Here is a 24,154-nt window from a genome sequence, read left to right on the forward strand (position 1 = left end):
TGTTGCCAGGGGTTGGTGGGGGGAGGGTCGGAGAATTGGGAGCCTGGGGTTAGCAGATGCAAACTAGTATATATAAGATGGATAAACAACAAGGTCCTACTGTATAGCACACGGAACTATATTTAATATCCTGTGATAAACCATAATGGAAAAGAATATGAAAAAGAATATGTATAACTGAGTCACCTTGCTGTACAGTAGAAATTAACACAACACTGAAAATCAACTATACTTCAATAAAATTTAAAAAATCTTTCTTCTGTTCTAAAGAGATTTCAGAATATATCTATTAGAAATTAAAATTTTAAAAAGAAAAACATATTAAGAACATCCAAAACACTAGTACAGCTAACCCTAATTAACCTTAAATTTTAAAATTACTTACTTAGGAATGAATACATATTAAAATAAACTCTTCCCCAGAGAGGAATCTTAAGACTATTCTATTGATTTGAATGGCAATGCAAATGTCTTTGGTTAAAAAAGAACAGTAGGAACAAAAATTAAACAAAAAGCAAATTTTGATAATTTTTTAAAATACTATGCAATGTCTAGGGAGTACAAAATCAACGGAAACCTTGCTTGAAGAAGAATTTTTTTTAAACTAAATGATTCAAGTTTTTGATTCATTTGGGAATAAGAACTCTTTTCCACCTACATAGAGAATAATATTTGAAACTGCTATGGAAGTCTACTAACACAGTTCAAAAACCCCAAAATTTAGGTTATGGATGCTGCTTTGTCAATTAGAGTTTACAACTACAGGAAGGGAATTCATTTTGAATAAAAAATACAAGAAAATTCCAAATAAATAAGATACCAATCTACAAATCAGCTGTTTTTACTACCAAATCCGCAGGTGTAGTATGGTCAATTTTAATGCCACTTACAAACAAGAAAACTAATTTAAATATTTTCCTGCTCAGATAAACAAGGTGTAACAGTGAAAATAAAAAGGAAACCCTGGACTAAGAGTTGAGAAACTTAGTTCTAGATCCGCCACTAAGTTAATTAAACAGCACCATGATCTTCCCATCTGTGTCATCAAAGCACTGTACATGCACCTCTAATTCTACGTAGTTAGTATTAAGATGAAACTACTTGTTTTCTTATCTGTCATGCCACGTATGTCCTCTATCCTCTGTTTCCACCTCTGTGTCCGATTCCACCTCCATCCCACCTAGCTGCCTTATGAAGTAGGCTCTAAAAAGATGTTTAATGAATGAATAGAATCCCTGTTCCTAAACTAAATGGCAATGTACCCCTGGACAGGTCATATATCTTCATTAGCCCTGAGTTTCCTTATCTATAAAAGACTGGATTCTCTCAAGTATTATTAAATTGTCTTCCAAAGAAAGTAATAAAATTGCCAGTGACTGACATCTTTCAGAAATTAAAATGACAACCATTTTGTCATTGTGTATGACAATGAACACAGGTTTATACATATTATAAATATTGTGCATGGGAATGAATACATGTTTATATATATTATAACTATCACATTAGCATATACAATAAAATGAATAGTTTTAGAATTTTAATTATCTAATAGTAGAAGGTCAGAGTAGATGCACTTTCAAGATCATGTCTGGTACTACATCCACTTTACAAAAAAGGAAAATTAAAACCTAGATATGTTAAATAAATTAATTTTTGGCTAAGTTTCTATCTCTGAACTTCATTAGACCAACCTGATTCTAACCTAAGCCTCTATCCACTTAATGTTATTACTATGATGTTTCACTGAGAATTCCATTTGTTATTTTTTGAGGTCATGCTGGGAACTGCATGACCTCAACCCATTTGTTATTTTTTGAGGTCATGCTGGGAACTGAAAAAAATATTGAAGTATTTCACTATACCTATTTTTAAAAGCTGCTGAACATTAGAAGAGTGCCAATATTGCTAGAAAATCCATGTCAATTACTTCCACTACTCTAAGCAACAAAAAAATTTAGCAGAAAAATTAATTAAAAACTCCCCTAGGGCTTCCCTGGTGGCGCAGTGGTTGAGAATCTGCCTGCTAATGCAGGGGACACGGGTTCGAGCCCTGGTCTGGGAAGATCCCACATGCCGCGGAGCAGCTGGGCCCGTGAGCCACAACTGCTGAGCCTGCGCGTCTGGAGCCTGTGCCCCGCGGCGGGAGGGGCTGCGGTAGTGAGAGGCCCGCGCACCGCGATGAAGAGCGGTCCCCGCACCGCGATGAAGAGTGGCCCCCACTTGCCGCAACTAGAGAAGGCCCTCGCACGAACCGAAGACCCAACACAGCCAAAAATAAATAAATAAATAAATAAATAAAGTAGCTATAAAAAAATTAAAAAAAAAAAAAACTCCCCTAAAGGCTTTTAACCTGACTACTGTATTAAAATGCAAACCTAAAATAGCCATTATTATATGAAAACAGAAAACTACCCATCTGGATTTCTCCCGTTTCGATCTTACAATTAGATTTAGTATGCTAAATAATTTTTTAAAAACCCTAAATTAGAACTAGAGGATATTTTAATAAATATACATATATTAAAATTATATCCAAATTTCTTACTTCTTACAGGACCTTTTATTTTTAGTACGATTTTTAAAGGTTACTTTCCATTTACAGTTATTACGAAATACTGGCTATACTCCCCATGTTGTACAATACATTCTTGAGTCCATCTTACACCCAACAGTCTGTACCTACCCCTCCCACTGGTAACCACTAGTTTGTTCCCTATATCTGTGAGTCTGCCTATATTTTGTTTTATTCACTAGTTTGTTGTATTTTTTAGATTCCACGTTAGTGATATCGTAAAGTATTTGTATTTCTCTGTCTGACTTATTTCACTTAGCATAATGCCCTCCAAGTCCATCCATGTTACGGCAAATGGCAAAATTTCTTTAAGACTGAGTAGCATTCCATTGTGCATATATATGTGTATGTGTGTGTGTGTGTATAAATATATGTAAACCACAACAGATCCATGTATGTTAATTTTGTTTCCTGCAACTTTTCCAAATTCACTGCTGAACTCTAGTAGTTTTCTGGTAGCGTCTTTAGGATTTTCTATGTACAGCACCATGTCATCTGCAAACAGTGGCAGTTTAAGGCAGTTTCCTCCTTTCCAATTTGGATTTTTAAATTTCCTTTTCTTCTCTGATTGCTGTGGCTAGGACTTCCAAAACTATGTTGAATAAAAGTGGTGAGAGTGGGGATCTTTGTCTTGTTCCTGATCTTAGAGGAAATACTTATAGCTTTTCACCATAGAGTATGATGTTAGCTGTGCGTTTGTCATATACAGCCTTTATGATGTTGAGGTACGTTCCTTCTATGCCCACTTTCTGGAGTGTTTTTATCATAAATGGACGTTGAATTTTATCAAAAGCTTTCTGCATCTATTGAGATTATATGGTTTTTATTCTTCAATTTGTTAATGTGGTATATCACACTGATTTGCAGATATTGAGAAATCCTTGCATCCCTGAGATCAATCCCATTTGATCACAGTGTATGATCCTTTTAATGTTTTGAGTTTTTCTTTTTGGCTGCGCCACATGGCATGTGACATTTTATTAGTTCCCTGACCAGGGATCGAACCTGCACCCCCAGCAGTATAAATGTGGAGTCTTAACCACTGGGCCAGAGAAGTCCCCTTTTAATGTATTACTGGATTCGGTTTGCTAGTATTTGGTTGAGGATTTTTGCATCTATGTTCATCAGTGATATTGGCCTGTAATTTTCTTTTTTTATGATATCTTTGTCCAGTTTTCATATCAGGGTGATGTTGGCCTCATAGAATGAGTGTGGAAGTGTTCCTTCCTCTGCAATGTTTTGGAATAGTTTCAGAAGGATGTGTTAACACTTCTCTAAAGGTTTGGTAGAATTCATAACTGACTCACTTTGCTGTACAGCAGAAACTAACACAACACTGTAAATCAACTATACTCCAATAAAAAAAAATAATTAAAACAAACAAACAAAAGGTTTGGTAGAATTCTCCTGTGAAGCCATCTGGTCCTCTACAGGACCAGGATATTTATTTATTTGGTTGCGTCAGGTCTTAGTTGCGGCAGGCAGGCTCCTTAGTTGTGGCATGTGAACTCTTAGTTGCAACATGCATGTGGGATCTAATTCCCAGACCAGGGATTGAACCCGGGCCCCCTGCATTGGGAGCATGGAGTCTTAACCACTGTGCCACCAGGGAGTTTTCCCTACAGGACCTTTTAAAGTAGACTGTGGATTCTAACAACAGTTTAGTCGTTTTGCCCTCCCTCTCTCCATTGTTTTCTTTTCTTTAAAACATTTCTTCACTGAGGCATATTAAATCAGAAATATTCCTCCAAAATGCCATGTTCTCTTATGATCTCAGGTGTTTACATTTCTGTTCTCTTCAGCCCAAAGTGCGTTTCAGACTAACTCCAATCATTATTTCAAAGACAAACATAGAATGGACAAACGTGGTATATCCATACAAGGGGGAATATTATTTAGCCATAAAAAGGAATGTAGTACTGATTCTTACTACATAGATGAACCTTGAAAATATCATGCTATCTGAAAGAAGCCAGACACGAAGGCCACATATTGTATGATTCTATGTATATACAGTGTCTGGAAAGGCAACTTAGGGAAACAGAAAGTAGACTGGCAGCTGCCGTGGGCTGGGGAAAGGGAAAATGGTGAGTAAATGCTAACGTACAGGGTATGGGGTTTCTTTGTGGGGTGAGGAAAATGCCCTGGAGTTAGATAATGGTGATAGCTACCCAACCTTGAGAATATACTAAAAATCACTAAATTATATTTTTAAAAAGTGATGGTGACTTGGACAAGAATGTAGTTATGAAAGGAATGAGGAACGTTTAAACACTGGATACATTTTGCATAGAGAGCTGACTGGATTTGCTGCAAGAATGGTTGGGAAGTGAGAGAAAAAGAAAAGTTAATGATGTGCCTCTCAAGTTTTGGATCCAAGCAAACATGGATGTCATTAACTGATGGGAGAAACATTGAAGTGGAAAGGCTGGAAGCTCAAGTTATGGGCAGATTGACTGACTTTGACTTAATGGATTCTTAACTATCTGTACCTAAAGTTAATCTAGACTTGAGTGAAGTAGAACATATCATTCTAATTATTATAATGTGGAATATGATTTTTCTTAGTCTAAGGGATGTTCAGAGTTAGAATTAGTGGTAGGGGTAAACCGTTCAGAAGCAATTGACCTGATAGCCCAATTCAATTAAAAAAAAAAAAAAGACAAAACAAAAACACAGCCAAGCATAGGTATCATCTTCTGCCAAGTATGGGTTAGGTATCTGGTTCCTCCATAGCACACTGGAGTGATCTCCATCACAGATCACATTTATGACATTATATTACCATTTACTACTTCCCTGTATCTTTCTCCCACAATATGGAGAGCTTAGGAATGGAATCATGTCTTTGTACCTCCAGAGCACAGGACAGTTAGTTATACAGCAAGTCTTTAGCAAACACCTGTAATATATGGTTCCAAGGTTTACCAATAATCTTTTTCATGTAAGTCCAAATTACTGAGTAGACAAAAAGGAAGATAATTGAGTATGACAGTATTCCTTAAGGGGGCCAAGAAACTGAAGGAAGGTATTAATGAGTGATATCAACAGCAGTACATTAATAACAGAAGTTAACATTAGTGAGTGATCACTATGCTCCAGGAATTACTCCAGAAGCATTACATGAATTAATTCATATAATTCCAATATAATCTGATTAAATAGGTACTATTTTATAAGTACCTATTAAATAGGTACCATTTTATAAGACTAGGAAAGTGAGAACATGCAGAAAGGTACAGTAATTTGCTTATGGTCACAGTTAGTACATATTAAAGGCAGAACTAAATTATAGACAGTCTGACTTCAGAGACCATCTTTTCAATCACTGTGCTATATTAGCAGCAGAAATGTCTTAACAGATTTTCTAATTATGGGTTCATGAAAACTCTGTATACTATTTAGAAATCAGCTCTTTGAAAATGATTGTCAAACCACTATCAATACTTAAAATATTTTTATTGAGGTATAACTGACATCCATTGAAATGAACAGATCTTAGGTGTTCAGTTAATCAGTTTTGACAAATGCATACATCTGTGTAATCCACACCTCCATCAAGATAAGGAATATTACACATCACCCCAGAAAATTCCCCCCTGCCCTGTCTTCCTACTCAATCCCTCTCCTCCACCAAAAGCGAAAATGAATTACAGTTTTGAACACTGTAACCACAGATCAGTTTGGTTAATTCCAGAACTTAAATGGAATAAAACAGTATGTACTTTTTGGCTTCTCACACATGATAATGCCTTTGAGACAAATCCATAGAGTTGCATGCATTATAGGTCATTTCTTTTTATTGCCTAGTAATAATCCATATATGGGGACTATTATGAACAAAGATGCTATGAACATTATTACACAAGGTTTTTTGTAAACATTTGGTTTCATTTCTCTAAGATAAATACCTAGGAGTGAAATCACTGGGTTATGGGGTAACAGTTTGTTTAACATTCGAACAAATGGCTGAAGTGTAAGTGGTTATACCATTTTACATTCCCACCAGCAAGGTGTTTAAGAGTTCCAGTTGGTCCACATTCTTGCTAACATTTGGTACTGTAAGTCATTTTCATTTTAGTCATTCTAGTGGAGGTAAAGTAGTATCTCATTATGGTTTAAATTGGGAATTCTCTGATGAATAGTGGTATCAAACACTTTTTCATGTGAATATGGGCCGTATATTCTTTACAAAGAAACTGTTCAACAGTCTGCATAAAACTTTATCTTTCTTAGCAGACCTAGTATAAAAGCACTTTCAGCAGTCCCTTTCTGATTTTGAAGAATCGCCTAATGAAGTCTGGTCTAAGATGTGCTAAAATTCTCTGATCGTTAATAACCAATAACTACCACTTCATGGTATTCATATTTTTTGCTCATCTTTTACATTCCTAAAGAAAATTGCTTGACATATCCCCTAGCATAAATTAATATCACTTATAGCATGTTATTTCATCAGACATAGAAAATATTTTTCTGTACTTTATCCTCTTTCATTGAGGACTAAAGTAGTGATGAAATAACTATAACAAATACTATTATTTCACATCAATTATGTTTTGAACATTAGTTGAAATGAGTGGGACACTAGCTAGAGCTCAAACATTTTTGTTTTTGAAATATAATACTTGGTTAAGCCATACATAACTGCCTGTTTTCTAGGTTAAAATGTTCAAATGTTGGTAATTTCATTGCCAATGTTGGTTCAATGAAACTTGAACGATTTTTACTATTTTGTAAGTAACTTACTAAATCTAATTGTTCAAACTTAAAATACAATTATATTTCAGTTAACCACTTCCTATCTATCCATCTCATATATACTTATATAATAAATTTTACACAAACAGAAATGGAAATTGCAGAAGTTTTAAATGTTATATGATGTTATAGCATTAAATTTTAAAAAAACTTAAGAACTTAATTTTTTAAGAGCAGTTTTAGGGTCTAAGCAAAATTGAGAAGGTACAGAGATTTCACATGTATTCCATGCCATTGCACAGTTTCCTCCATTCTTAAAAGTATGTTTGTTAGAATTGATGAACCTATCCTGACACATAACTACCACCCAGAGTCCATAGTTCACATTACGGTTACCCTTAGTGTGGTACATTCTACGAGTCTGGACATATATATACCAACACTCACCCATCATTACAATAGTATCAGACAGAGTAGTTTTACTGCTCTAAAAATTCTCTGTGGGGCTTCCCTGGTGGCGCAGTGGTTGATAGTCTGCCTGCCAATGCAGGGGACACGGGTTCGAGCCCTGGTCTGGGAAGATCCCACATGCCGCGGAGCAGCTGGGCCCGTGAGCCACGATTACTGAGCCTGCGCGTCTGGAGCCTGTGCTCCGCAACAGGAGAAGCCGCGATAGTGAGAGGCCCGCGCACCGCGATGAAGAGTGGCCCCTGCTTGCCACAACTAGAGAAAGCCCTCGCACAGAAACGAAGACCCAACACTGCCAAAAGTAAATAAATAAATTAATTTAAAAAAAAATTCTCTGTGCTTCACCGATTCATCCCTCATTCCTCTCTAAACCCTGACAACCACTGTTCTTTTTACTTTCTCCATAGTTCTATGTCTTCCAGAATGTCATATAGTTGAAATCATACAGTTAATTTCAGACTGCCTTCTTTCTTTTATTAATATGATTTAACCTCCGTGTCTGTTCGTGGCTTGACAGCTCATTTGTTTTGTTTTAGACAATATACCATTGTCTGGATACACCTCAGTTTATCCATTCACCTACTGAAGGACATTCTTAGTTGCTCTCAAGTTTTGCCAAGTTTTGAGTAAAGGTGCTATAAACATTCATGTGCAGGTTTTTGTATAGATGTAAGTCTTCAACTTCTTTGGGCAAATACCGAGGAAGACGATTGCTGGATCATATGGTAATGTTTAGTTTTGTAAGAAGCCAGCAAACTGTCTTCCAAAGTGGCTGTGCCATTTTGCATTCCCATCAGCGATGAATCAAAGTTCCTATTGCTCCACATTCTCACCAGCATTTGGTGTTATCAGTGTTCTTGATTCTGGCCACTGTAATAGGTGTCTAGTAATACCTCACTGTTGTCTTAATTTACATTTCCCTGATGAAATAGGACATGGTACATCTTTTCCTGTAATGATTTGCCATCTGTCTGATAAGGTCTTTGGCCCATTATAAATCAGGTTGTTTGTTTTCTTACTGTTGGACTTGAAGAGTTTTTTGTATATTTTGAATAACAGTCCTCTATCAGATATGTCTTTTATAAATTACTTTCTGCCATTCTGTGGCTTATATTTGCTTTATGTTGACACTGTCTTTCACAGAGCAGAAATTTTAAAATTTTAACAAAGTCCAGAATATCAATTCTTTCTTTCATGGATTGCACCTTTGGTATTGCATCAAAAAAGTTATCATCAAACCTGAGGTAATCTAGATTTTCTTCTATGTTATCTTCTTGGAGTTTTATAGTTTTGCATTTTACATGTAGGTCTGTGATTCATTTTGAGTTAATTTTTGTAAAGGTTGTAAAGGTCTGTGTCTAGATTCAATTTTTTGCATGTGAATGTCCAGTTGTGCCAGCACCATTTGTAAAGACTATCTTTTCTCCACTGTATTGCCTTTGCTCCTTTGTCATACACAAGTTAACTATATTTATGTGTGTCTATTTCAGTGCTCTTTATTCTGTCCCACTGATATACTTGTCTATTCTCTTGCCAATACCACACTCTCTTCATTATGATAGTTTTATAGTAAGTCATGGACTCAGGTACTGTCAGTACTTCAACTTTGTTCTTTTACAACACTGTGTATTCTAGGTCTTTTGCTTATAAATTTTAGAGCCAGTTTGTTGATATCCACAAATAAGTTGCTGGGATTTTGATTGGGATTGCAGTGAAATCTACAGATTAAGTTGGGAAGAAGTGACATCTTGACAATAGTAAGTGTTCTTGTCCATGAACATGGAATATCTCTCCATTTATTGATTCTTCTTTCTTTCATTAGTTTTGTTTTCCTCATATACATTTTTTCATATTTCGTTAGATTTATACCTAGGTATTTCAGTTTTAGGGGAGCTAAAGTAAAGGTACTACTATGTTTTTAAATTCAGATTCTGCACATTCACTGATGGCATATAAGAAAGTGATTGACATTTGTGTATTAACATTTTATCCTGCAACACTGCTATAATCACGAATTAGTTCCAGGAGATTTTTTGGTTGATTCTTTCAGCTTTTCTACATAGAAAATGATGTCATTGGCAAAAAACGACAGTTTTATTTCTCCCTTCTCAATCTGTGTATCTCTTATTTCCTTTTCTTATCTTACTGCATTACTTAGAACTTCCAGTATGATGTTGAAAAGGAATGAAGAGAGCAGATACCCTTGCATTGTTCCTGATCTTAGTGGGAAAAACTTCAAGTTTCTCCTCATTAAATAGATGTTACGTGTAAGTTTTTGTAGATTTTTAAAAAAATAATTTTTAATTAAATACTCAGCTAACAAATCTATTAGATGCTCCTTCACTTTTGTTGAAAGCCAAGTACTGGAAATCCTCCAATTTTGTATAGGATTTATTCTCTGCCTCCATAGCGAATCAGTTTGTTTTTTGGGTTTTTTTTGGCCGCGTTGCATGGCTCGTGGGATCTTAGTTCCCCATCCAGGGATGGAACCTGGGGCCCCAGCAGTGGAACTGCAGAGTCCTAACCACTGGACGGCCAGGGAATTCCCAATATATATATATTTTTAATCAAGGAAGTTTCCATCTCTTCCTACTTTACTGAGAGTTTTAATCATGTAAGGGTGTTGAATTTTATCAAATGATTTTTCTGTATGTATTGACATGATCATGTGATATTTTCTTCTTTAACCTGGTGATGTGTGAAAACTCGTTTTCAAATATTGAACCAGCCTTGTATACCCGGGATAAATCCCACTTGGTCATGGTGTATTATACTTTTTATGCATTGTTGGATTTAATTTGCTAATATTTTTTGAAAATTTGTCTTTATGTTCATGAGAGATATTGGCCTATAATTTTCTTTTTTTATAATATCTTTGTCTGGTTTGCGTATTAAGGTAATGCTGGCCTCATATAATTAGTTAGGAATTATTCTCTCTCCTTCTATCTTCTGAAAAAGACTGAAGAAAATTGGTATAATTTCCTCCGTAAATGTTTGGTAGAATTCACTACTGAACCCATCTGAGCCTGGTGTTCCGTTTTAGAAGGTTAATTATCAATCCAATTTCTTTCATAGAGACTTGTGCATATTATCTATTCTTCTGTTGTGAGACTTAGCAGATTGTCCCTTTCAAGTAATTGGTCCATTTCATCTAGGTTATCAAATCTGTGGGAATCGAGTTATTTACAGCATTCCTTTATTATCCTTTTAATGTCCATGGGATATACAGTGATGTCCTCTTTTTCATTTCTGATATTAGTAATCTGTGTCACCTTTCTTTGTTTTCTTAGCCTGGCTAGAGGCTCATAAATTTTATTGATCTTTTCAAAGAACTAGCATTTGCTTTATACATATATATTCAGTACTATAAATTTCCCTCTAACCACTGTTTTCGCTGCAAACTTTCAACTGCAAATTTTGGTAATTTGCGTGCTTATTTTCATTTAATTCAAAATATTTTAAAATATCCTCGAGATTTTTTTTGACCCATGTGTTATCTAGAAGTGTACTGTTTAATGTCCAACTATCCGGAGATTTTACAGTTATCTTTCTGTTATTGATTTCTAGTTTAACTTCATCGTGGTCTGAGAGCAGACACCGTATGTTTCTAGGTATTCGATTTTCAGACGATCAAATATATAAAATCCTCTCTTTTTTGATGTATTCCTATTTTTTCAAGAAATATTCCATTTGATTTTTACATTGCAAAGTTCAGTTAATTTATACATTTATCAATCATTAAGAAGAGTTAGAGCTTAAAAAAATAGAATTCTAAATACTAGATAATTTTTGTTACATTGTTTTCTTTTAGTGATTAGGCAGAAACGTGTTTCCAACACCAAAATTTCCGAGAAACTAAGTTTTACTTTAAACAAACAGCTTTAAACAAGAGAAGTAGGCTTTTTATTTCACTAGTAAAAAATAATATTCACTAGTAAAGAAAAACACCCAAGTGCAATCTATTAAATTAAAAAGTCAAAATTCTATTTGCTTTACTTCTCTTAACTTACTACCTCAATTTCTAAAGGTATTTCTTGCTAAAAAGATGACTGCCTCCTCATAAACTCTACTTAACATAAACCTGCAAGTTTAGAAAATGTTTTTAACAGTATCTGTCAGCCTTAAGATAATTATTTCTCTGCAATATAGGAAGAGCAAATGTTCTCACTTCTATAAGCTCAGTTCTACTACCCCATAATTTGTATCCACTGATGCTGGCTCAGCCCATGAAAGAAATACTCTTACACAAGTCAATTCTTTAAATGTATACAGACAGTTATATCTCCCCTAAATTTCTGCTAGATAAAGTATTTTCATTTCATTAAATCATCTTCTTTGTGGTTCTCCTCATAAATAACTCATTATACTATATTAACATTCTTCTTAGAGTTTGGCATCCCAATCTAAATACTATACTCCAGGAAGAATCTCATCAGTGCAAAATGAAATGATACCCTACATTATTTTGGGTACCTAATGTATTTTAAAGACAACTAAGATTTCAACTTTCAGGAAAGGAAAGAATAACAACATAATGCTTTTGCATTCAACCTTCAAAAAATGAGAGACCTGTATGGATAAAACGGTTCACTACATTTGTCCAAAACAGTACTAGTATGTCAAGTTAAAGCTAACTGAAATACCCTCGTGTCACAGGACACATTGAGAATCTATCGAAACTATGGTACTTACCCAGAAAATACACACATTAATTACAACTAAGAGCTACTACTTAAAATATAAAGGATTCCACAGGTGCATGAAGCTCATCTAGAGATGTCAGAGCTGTTCTATTCACTACCATATCCCCCATTGCTCAGCACAGTGCCAATTACACAAGTAAGCATGTGATAGAAATCTATTAGTTTAATGAAATAAAGGAACATTAGTGTGACAATCAGGTGTTTAGAATTTGGCTTTAATTACCTGAAATCAGAGTCAAAAACCCAATGTTTTATTAATGATCCCAAACATTACTGCATATTTGGGAAAAGTTGCCCGGCAAATTTGCCCTTTTCTCTTCCTGCTGATAAATATTTCTTTTATGAAGAAACTAAGTTTCAATCTTTGGGGATAGAAGTTGTTAAAGTAAATTAATTAAATTAAATTAATTAATTATTGTTAGTTGTTACTTGTTAAATTAAATTAATTAATTAAGAAAAGACAATAGTTTAACTGGGAGAAAAGGAACAAATTTTTATCAAGCATGTACTATGGCCCTAGTATGATTTCTCTTATAGTTCTCAGAACAACTTAACACAGAAGTATTATCATCTTCATTTTAGGAAAGAGTATCAGAGAAATTAAGTAACCTGCCTACAGATGATAAGCAGAGGAACCCAGATTCAAACAGTTATTAACTATAAAATCTATGCTCTTTCTCTCACATCATGCATTGGGGTATAATCTACTTAAAACAGTGTAAACTAGAAGTTGTTTTAAGCGTGTATGACTGATTAATAATAACCATAATAATTTTTCTCTGTCATATGTTCTTCATCTACAAAGCAGAAGACAATATGTCTTAAACAACTATGCAAGCTTGATATAGGAATTAGAAGTGGTGGTAAAACAGAATGAACAGAACCTCATTTAATGTATGTACTCATAGGGAAAGATGGTGAGTATATTTTATTTCAGGAACATTTTGTTGATCTTAATTTAGTAAATTAACTACATGGAAAACCATATCATAATATGAGGAAAGGATGATTATAAAACAATCCCCCAACAGCTCATTTAATGTTTATCCTTAGGGCATGAAAGTTGAGCTTCCCTGACCCAAACAATTATTATGAATTTCTATGAATCATCTCTTCGAAACATTAATAAATGACCACTAACAAAAATCTGCTAAATCTGAGCAAAAACAAAGATGAGTTACAGTTAAAAGTTTTTCGTAAGCCAGTGGATATATATCTATTAGTTATCCCTACTGTAGCTATAAATCCCCTGATATTTTCAAACTTAATATAAATTGTGAGAATTAAAAGAATAAATTCTAAATAATTAATTTCCAAAAACAGAAAATTTGAGACACAAAGATTCTGAATAACAGTCCCAGTCACTTATCAATTTAAAAGAAAGTTTTATTTTAAGGTTTTACATTAAATGTTTCCATTCAAATATATTTGTCAATACAAATGTAAGAAATCAAGGTTTTTTCAAAAAGATTTAGGGCAAAGAGTCCATGATGTTGGACCACCAGAGACCTCCTGGCCCCATGTAATATTAATCAGCGAGAGCTCTCCCAGAGATCTCCATCTCAACACTAAGACCAAGCTCCACCCAACGGCCAGCAGGCTCCAGTGCTGGATGCCCCATGCCGAACAACTAACAAGACAGGAACACAACACCACACATTAGCGGAGAGGCTGCCTAAAGTCATACTAAGTTCACAGACACCCCAAAATACACCACCAGATAAGGCCCTGCCCACCAGAAGGACAAGATCCAGCCTCATCCACCAGAACACAGGCACCAGTCCCCCTGCAAGAAAGCCTACACAAGCCACTGAACCAATCTAACCCACTGGGGGTAGACACCAGAAATAAGAGGAACCATGAACCTGCAGCCTGCGAAAAGTAGACCCCAAACACAGTAAGTTAAAAAAAATGAGAGGACAGAGAAATATGCAGCAGATGAAGGAGCAAGGTAAAAACACACCAGACCAAAGAAATGAAGAGAAAATAGGAAGTCTACCTGAAAATGGATTCAGAGTAATGATAGTAAAGATGATCCAAAATCTCAGGAATAGAATGGAGAAAACACAAGAAACATTTAACAAGGATCTAGAAGAACTAAAGAGAAAACAAACAATGATAAACAACACAATAAATGAAATTACAAATACTCTAGAAGAAATCAACAGCAGAATAACTGAGGCAGAAGAACAGGTAAGTGACCTGGAAGATAGAATAGTGGAAATAACTGCCGCAGAGCAGAATAAACAAAAAAGAATGAAAAGAATTGAGGACAGTCTCAGAGACCTCTGGGACAATATTAAATGCACCTACATTCAAATGATAGGGGTCCCAGAAGAAGAAGAGAAAAAGAAAGGTTCTGAGAAAATATTTGAAGAGATTATAGTCGAAAACTAGTCAATCAAGCCCAGGAAGGTCCAGGAAGTGCAGAGAGTCCCATTCAGGATAAACCCTAGGATAAACATGCCAAGACACACATTAATCAAACTATCAAAAATTAAAAACAAAGAAAACATATTTAAAGTAGCAAGGGAAAAGCAACAAAAACCTACAAGGGAATTCCCATAAGGTTAACAGCTGATCTTTCAGCAGAAACTCTGCAAGCCAGAAGGGAGTAGCAGGACATATTTAAAGTGAGGAAAGGGAAAAAACTACAACCAAGATTACTCAACCCAGCAAGGATCTCATGCAGATTCAACAGAGAAATTAAAACCTTTACACACAAGCAAAACTTAAGAGAATTCAGCACCACCAAACCCACTTTACAACAAATGCTAAAGGAACTTTCCTAGACAGGAAACACAAGAGAAGGAAAAGACCTACAAAAACAAACCCAAAACAATTAAAATGGTAATAGGAACATACGTATCGGTAATTACCTTAAATGTAAATGTATTAAATGCTCCAACCAAAAGACATACACTGTCTGGATGGATACAAAAACAAGACCTGTATAGATGCTATCTACAAGAGACCCACTTCAGACCTAGGGACACATACAGACTGAAAGTGAGGGGATAGAAAAAGTTATTCCATGCAAACGGAAATCAAAAGAAAGCTGGAGTAGCTATTCTTATATCAGACAAAATAGACTTCAAAATAAAAGACTATTACAAGAGACAAAGAAGGACACTACATAATGATCAAGGGATCAATCCAAGAAGATAAAACAATTGTAAATATTTATGCACCCAACATAGGACCACCTCAAAACATAAGGTAAATGCTAACTGCCATAAAAGGGGAATCGACAGTAATACAATCATAGTATGGGACTTTAACACCCCACTTTCACCAACGGACAGATCATCCAAAATGAAAATAAATAAGGAAACACAAGCTTTAATATCAGTTAAGTCCATCTTTATCAGTTAAAGATGGACTTAACTGATATTTATAGGACATTCCATCCAAATACAACAGAATACAGTACATTCTCAAGTGCACACGGAACATTCCCCAGGACAGATCATACCTGGGGTCACAAATCAAGCCTCAGTAAATTTAAGAAAATTGAAATCGTATCAAGCATCTTTTCCGACCACAACACTATGAGACTAGATATCAATTACAGAAAAAAAAAACTGTAAAAAATACAAACACATGGAGGCTAAAGAATACATGATGAAATAACCAAGAGATCACAGAAGAAATACAAGAGGAAATAAAAAACTACCTAAAAATAAATGACAATGAAAATACGACAACCCAAAACCTATGGGATGCAGCAAAAGCAGTTCTAAGAGGGAAGTTTATAGCAATACAATGCTACCTCAAGAAACAAGAAACATCTCAAATAAACAACCTAACCTTAAACCTAAAGCAATTAGAGAAAGAAGAACAAAAAAACCCCAAAGTTAGCAGAAGGAAAGAAATCATAAAGATCAGATCAGAAATAAATAAAAAAGAAATGAAGGAGACACTAGCAAAGATCAATAAAAGTAAAAGCTGGTTCTTTGAGGAGATGAACAAAATTGATAAACCATTAGCCAGACTCATCAAGAAAAATAGAGAGAAGACTCACATCAACAGAATTAGAAAAGAAAATGGAGAAGTAACAACTGACACTGCAGAAATACAAAGGATCATGAGAGACTACTACAAGCAACACTATGCCAATAAAATGGACAACCTCAAAGAAATGGACAAATGCTTAGAAAAGTACAACGTACCAAGAGTGAACCAGGAAGAAACAGAAAATATGAACAGACCAATCACAAGCACTGAAGTTCAAACTGTGACTAAAAATCTTCCAACAAACAAAAGTCCAGAACCAGATGGCTTCACAGGCGAATTCTATCAAACATTTAGAGAAGAGCTAACACCTATCCTTCTCAAAGTCTTCTAAAATACAGCAGAGGGAGGAACACTCCCAAACTCATTCTACGAGGCCACCATCACCCTGATACCCAAACCAGACAAAGATGTCACACAAAAAGAAAACTACAGGACAATATCACTGATGAACATAGATGCAGAAATCCTCAACAAAACATTAGCAAACAGAATCCAACAGCACATTAAAAGGATGGTACATGAAGATCAAGTGGGGTTTATCCCAGGAATGCAAGGATTCTTCAATATATGCAAATCAATCAATGGGATACACCTTATTAACAAATTGAAGGAGATAAACCATATGATAATCTCAATAGATGCAGAAAAAGCTTTTGACAAAATTCAACACCCATTTATGATAAAAACTCTCCAGAAAGTAGGCATAGAGGGAACCTACCTCAACATAATAAGGGCCATATATGACAAACCCACAGCCAACATCGTTCTCAGTGGTGAAAAACTGAAACCATTTCCTCTAAGATCAGGAACAAGACAAGGTTGTCCACTCTCACCACTACTATTCAACATAGTTTTGGAAGTTTTAGCCACGGCAATCAGAGAAGAAAAAGAAATAAAAGGAATCCAAATTGGAAAAGACGAAGTAAAGCTGTCACTGTTTGCAAATGACATGATATTAAACACAGAGAATCCTAAAGATGCTACCAGAAAACTACTAAAGCTAATCAATGAATTTGGTAAAGTAGCAGGGTACAAAATTAATGCACAGAAATCTCTTGCATTCCTATACACTAACAATGAAAAATCTGAAAGAGGTATTAAGGCAATGCTCCCATTTACTGCAACAAAAAGAATAAAATACCTAGGAATAAATCTACCCAAGAAGACAAAAGACCTGTATGCAGAAAACTTAAGACACTGATGAAAGAAATTAAAGATGATACAAACAGATGGAGAGATATACCATGTTCTTGGACTGGAAGAATCAACATGGCAAAAATGACTATACTACCCAAATAATCTACAGATTCAATGCAATCCCTATCAAACTACCAATGGCATTTTTCACAGAAGTAGAACAAAAAATCTTAAAATTTGTATGGAGACACAAAAGATCCTGAATAGCCAAAGCAATCTTGAGAAAGAAAAATGGAGCTGGAGGAATCAGACTCCCTGACTTCAGACTATACTACACAGCTACAGTAATCAAGACAGTATGGTACTGGCACAAAAACAGAAATATAGATCAATGGAACAAGATAGAAAGCCCAGAGATAAACCCACACATACATGGGCACCTTATCGTTGACAAAGGAGGCAAGAATAGCCAATGGAGAAGAGACAGCCTCTTCAATAAGTGGTGCTGGGAAAACTGGACAGCTACATGTAAAAGAATGAAATTAGAATTCTTCCTAACACCATACACAAAAATAAACTCAAAATGGATTAAAGACCTAAATGTAATGCCAGATAGTATAAAACTCTTAGACGAAAACATAGGCAGAACACTCTATGACATAAATCACAGCAAGATCCTTTTTGACCCACGTCCTAAAGTAACGGAAATAAAAACAAAAATAAACAAATGGGACCTAATGAACCTTAAAATCTTTTGCACAGCAAAGGAAAACATAAAGAAGATGAAAAGACATCCCTCAGAATGGGAGAAAATATTTGCAAACGAAGCAAGTGACAAAGGATTAATCTCCAAAATACACAAGCAGCTCAATATCAAAATCAAAAAACCCAGTCCCAAAACAGGCGGAAGACCTAAATAGACATTTCTCCAAAGAAGATATACAGACTGCCCACAAACAAATGAAAGTATCCTCAACATCAGGAATCATTAGAGAAATGGAAATCAAAACCACAATGAGGTATCACCTCACACTGGTCAGAATGGCCATCATCAAAAAATCTACAAATAATAAATGCTGGAGAGGGTGTGGAGAAAAGAGAACCCTCCTGTGTTGTTGGTGGGAATGTAAACTGATAGAGCCACTGGAGAACTGTATGGAGATTCCTTAAAAAACTAAAAGTAGAACTACCATATGACCCAGCAATCCCACTACTGGGCGTATACCCTGAGAAAACCATAATTCAAAAAGAGTCATGTACCCCAGTGTTCACTGCAGCACTATTTACAATAGCCAGGACATGGAAGCAACCTAAATGTCCATCGACAGATGAATGGATAAAGAAGATGTGGTACATATATACAATGGAATATTACTCAGCCATAAAAAGAAATGAAATTGAGTTATTTGTAGTGAGGTGGATGGACCTAGAGTCTGTCATACAGAGTGAAGTAAGTCAGAAAGAGAAAAACAAATACCGTATGCTAACACATATATACGGAATCTTAAAAAAAAAAGGCTTCTGAAGAACCTAGGGGCAGGACAGGAATAAAGACGCAGACGTAGAGAATGGACTTGAGGACATGGGGCAGGGACGGGAAGCTGGGACGAGGTGAGAGAGTAGCACTGACATATATATACTACCAAATGTAAAACAGATAGCTAGTGGGAAGCAGCTGTATAGCACAGGGAGATCAGCTCGGTGCTTTGTGACTACCTAGAGGGGTGGGATAGGGAGGATGGGAGGAAGACGCAAGAGGGAGGGGATATGGGGATATATGTATACATATAGCTGGTTCACTTTGTTATACAGCAGAAACTAACACAACATTGTAAAGCAATTATACTTCAACAAAGATGTTAAAGAAAAAAAAAATAAATTAAGAATAGAAGGACTTCCCTGGTGGCACAGTGGTTAAGAATCCACCTGCCAATGCAGGGAACATGGGTTCGATCCCTGGTCTGGGAAGATCCCACATGCCGCACAGCAACTAAGCCTTTGCGCCACAACTACTGAGCCTGTGCTCTAGAGCCCGCGAGCCACAACTACAGAAGCCTGCGCGCCTAGAGCCTGTGCTCTGCAGCAAGAGAAGCCACTGCAATGAGAAGCCCGTGCACCACAACAAAGAGTAGCCCCTGCTAGCCACAACTAGAGAAAGCCTGCATGCAGCAGTTAACACCCAATGCAGCCAAAAATAAATAAGTAAAATAAATAAATAAATAAATGAAAGAAATTAAGAATAGAAAAAAAAAAAAGATTAGGGCAAAAAAAGTAGAACGTTCCTCAGATTTCTTCAGACCTCAGTAAAGAAATGTATGCACAGGAAAAACTGAAAATATAGTAAAGTGTCAGATGAATTAGCCACATTCATGAGTAATAAACAAATAATGCCTAACAGAAAACTATATAGCTAAATAAAAATCAAGTAATGTTTTTCTGGGAATTTCTTGGCAGTCCAATGGTTAGGACGCTGGGCTTTCACTGCCGAGGGCATGGGTTTGATCCCTGGTCCGGGAACTAAGATCCCGAAGCTGTGCAGCACAGCCAAAATATATATATATAATGTTTTTCTTACATTTCTTTCTAACGGTGAGTTTCTGTGTGCATATTACCTATGCATCATTATTTTTCAGATTCCAGCTTTCCAAAGTACAAGGTATTTGTCCTGATATGGACCACACTGCTAAACATATTTATTTATTTGACAAATAATTGAGTGCCTGCTATGGGTATTAGGCTGGGCACTAGGCTAGGTCCTGGAAATTCCCAACCCCATAAAAAGAAAAGGATCACCCAGTTTTAGAGATTATATTCCAGTAGAGAAGAGATATAAGTAAGAGACATGCAAATAAACATTAAAAAAATTCCAATAAAAGATACCTGACGATGCATTTCCATGAAGAGCCATCTTGATCATCTTGTTCTTCTATATACATTCTGACATTGTGATCTTGATCCAACTGGTACCAGTACATGAGGCCATCTTTGTCACGGCCAATTGGCTGGAGACGCATGGTATCGGCATCCTCCTCATTGATAATATTCTTGAATTTGAGATTGTCATCAAACTGACACTCACAGAGGTACTGGAAAATAGTCATAACATGGTTTAAAATACCCCATAAATGTTTCTCCATCAAAATAAATGTGATATGTTCAACCAAGGAACAGATTTGGCGACAGGAGAAAGAATACGTGTAGTTTTATCCATCTTTCACTTTCCTCTCTCCCCTTTTGTACACTTATTTTTCAGTAACCAACTTTAAAACATAAATTTCTAAGTTAACATTTAATTTTTGTATTACAGAAATTTATAGGTTTAACCCAACCAATGACACAAAAGTGATGTTATATTTTAAAGCGATGAGTCTGTTTGTATTAAAGTTTCCCAAATTTGTTCATGGTATAAAATTTTCAATCACTCCTTCTCTCTTAAAGCTTTTAGATGAACTTTATTCTTGAAATGGCTATCTATTTTTGAAAGCTTGAGGCATATACAGTTTTTAAGGAAGGCAGTCTTATTGATAACTGCCTCTGCGGAATTCTCTTTAAAAAAAAATACTGACATCACCAAATTGGAAGAACTTTAATTTTTTATTAAAATTTTTGTGTATGATTAGTGTATAAAGTCAGATTTCTTCCCTGAACCTATCTGCCCAGGCAGAAAATACATGACGTTCCTATCACAGCCTCTTTGCCTTTGCCTGTGGTGTCTACACCCGTAGACTCTCTTCTATAAAGGTAGTTTTCCCCTTCATTATGCTGACCACATTGCTAATAATTAGGGCCAACACTCTGAAGCAAGCAAGGAGAAAACGGGGAACTCAAACTTGAAAATAAATCTATACTTTGAGAAGACCTATTTTAATTAAGTAGGTTTGGTTATGTGAGACTTTTATTAAGTACACACTGGCATGCCCCTAGTCATCTGGAAAACTAATGATCAAATTACTAATTTAGTAAATCAGTAAAAGATTAACCACAGTTTACCATATTTGTTAACAATGATTGTGAAGGCTGCAAATAATGCATAAAATGAATGTGGGGTTTACCCATTCTACTATTGTCCCTACAAGCAGAGATCATTAAACCTAGATATACTTGTATATTGAAAAACAACCAAAACCAGTAATTTAAAGAACAGTTTTATCACCAAAAAATAAACAAGAAAAAGAAAAATCTATTGTCCTTTTCCACTAACAGTAAAAATGTCTACTTGGGCACTTCCCTGGTGGTCCAGTGGTTAAGACTCGGTGCTTCCACTGCAGGGGGTGCAGGTTCGATCCCTGGTCGGGGAACTAAGATCCCACATGCCGCAGGCGTGAGACCCCCACCAAAAGTCTACTTTCTAGTTATTTCCCAATTCAACCAGAAGGAGTCAAAAGTGAATTTTTTAATTAAAATAACTGTAACAAGTAATAAATTTATTACCTTTAAGAGTGCTAACTTGCATTCAACACTCATTTCAAGATAGCCTTTCTTCTCCATCTCCCATGCCCAGGTGCTGTTAAACTCTTGACATATCTGTCAGAGAAAGTTAAAGTCTTTTATGTAAAAGCAATTTAAATTTACATTGGTAGTTTTGTTGTATAATTATGTTAACTGTTTTGTTAATATATAAAGGAAAAAGTTTATACCAAACACAACTGAATCCAATCCCACCCTGAAATGCCTACTACTTAAATATACCAGAAATGTTTACTACTGTCTGATGATTGAATTTAAGGTAAGCAGTGATCCCTGCAGCTTTCTCCTCTGCTCTCAAGAATTTTATATACATTTTTGTGGCACATTTTCCCAAATGCAAGTAATTATCTGATTCCATCTCTCCAAATAGCCTAGAAATTCCTCAAGGGCAAGGACAATAGTTTATTCATCTCTATGCCTACAATAGAAGCAAGCTAAAAAAAACATGCCAAATTGTAGGCACATTTTTATTCAAGTAACTCTCCAACTCAAAGTCCCCCTAATTATGGGTAAAGATTCCACTGCTTGGCATTTGAGACCTTCTATAATGTGGCATTAACTTAAATTTCTAGGCTTCTCTTCTCATACAAGCATTGCAAGCAAACCAGAGACACTTTAACAGGATGAGGAAAGAAGATTTGGATAACCATTCCACTTATCAGGAGATGCACGATGGGCTTTATGACCTCTGTGAGCCAGTTTCTTCAGCAACAAAAGGGGAGCAGTAATAATACTGACCTTAAAGGTTGTGAAATAGGCATAAAAAATGATATAAAGTGCCTAGAAACTTCATGCTCTTTTTCCAATCCAAGGAACAAAGAGTACAATGAAGGCCAAGGGAGAAGAACCAATACAAGGCACAAAATTATCTGGGAGCTTGGGCAATTAGCTAGAAACGCTGGCAGGAGAAAAACAAACAGGCAAGTGAAACTGCTTATATAACCACCTCAACCTAGGAATAAGACCAGGCTGGCCCTCCTGGGAGGGCTACCCTTTTCCTCTCCTGTACTGGTGTCATCTTTTTTTTTTTTTTAACCAAGTCAGGATAGAATGCAGTATGGCCAGGAACTATATCATGGGGGATCTTCAAAGGCAAAAAGGAAGAATGAGCTCTCCATTCTCTGGAATACCATACTTCCTCTGACTGATAGCACTACATTTTGTAGAGAAAAAAAAATGAGATATACAGAATAAGGGGAATTTCTGGAATACTATACAAGGAAGACCTCAAATGATTATATCAAAACCTAAAGGTCAAAATGTGAATAGACACTTTGCCAAAGAATATATATAAATGGCCAATAAGCACAGGAAAAGATAGTCAATGTCCTTAGTCATTAGGGAAATGCAAATCAAAACCACAATGAAATACTACTTCATACCTGTTAGGATAGCTGTAATCAAAAGAAGGATAGGGGCTTCCCTGGTGGCGCAGTGGTTGAGAAACCGCCTGCCAATGCAAGGGACATGGGTCCAAGCCCTGGTCTGGGAAGATCCCACATGTTGTGGAGCAACTAAGCCTGTGCGCCACAACTACTGAGCCTGCGCTCTAGAGCCCACGCGCCACAACTACTGAGCCCACGCGCCACAACTACTGAAGCCCACGTGCCTAGAGCCCATGCTCTGCAACAAGAGAAGCCACTGCAATGAGACGCCTGCGCACTGCAACGAAGAGTAGCCCCTGCTCGCCGCCAACTAGAGAAAGCCCGCGCAGCAACGGAGACCCAACACAGCCAAAAATAAATAAATTAATTTTTTTTAAAAAAAGAATAGCAAATGATGGGAATGTAAAATGGTGCAGCTGCTTTGTAAAAAAAAGTTTAGCAATTCCTCAAAATGTTAATACCGAGTTACCACATGACTTAGCAATTCCACTCTTCGGTATGTACATCCAAAAAATGAAAACATATACTGTACAAACGTTCATCACAGTACAATAGCCAAAAGGTGGGAACAACCCAAATTTCCATCAACTGATGAATGAATAAAATAATACGTGGAATATAAATACAATGGGATTTTATGCATCCATGAAAAGGAATGAAGTAGTGATATATTGTACAGCACGGATGAACATCAAAACACG

At 36.0% G+C, this 24,154-nt stretch overlaps 1 protein-coding gene across 1 annotated transcript in view; it reads right to left on the minus strand.

The window, feature by feature from the left end:
- The window catches only part of RSF1 (remodeling and spacing factor 1), a 180,944-nt gene that overhangs the window by 48,671 nt on the left and 108,119 nt on the right, over positions 1–24,154 (minus strand). The window contains exons 3-4 of the mRNA XM_057552345.1: positions 22,033–22,125; positions 20,482–20,687 (exon numbers count right to left, since the gene is read on the minus strand). Of these exons, the coding sequence (XP_057408328.1) occupies positions 20,482–20,687; positions 22,033–22,125 (299 nt within the window). The remainder of the gene's footprint in view (positions 1–20,481; positions 20,688–22,032; positions 22,126–24,154) is intronic.

This window comes from Balaenoptera acutorostrata, chromosome 9 (assembly GCF_949987535.1).
Source record: "Balaenoptera acutorostrata chromosome 9, mBalAcu1.1, whole genome shotgun sequence".
Classification (NCBI taxonomy): Eukaryota; Metazoa; Chordata; class Mammalia; order Artiodactyla; family Balaenopteridae; genus Balaenoptera; species Balaenoptera acutorostrata.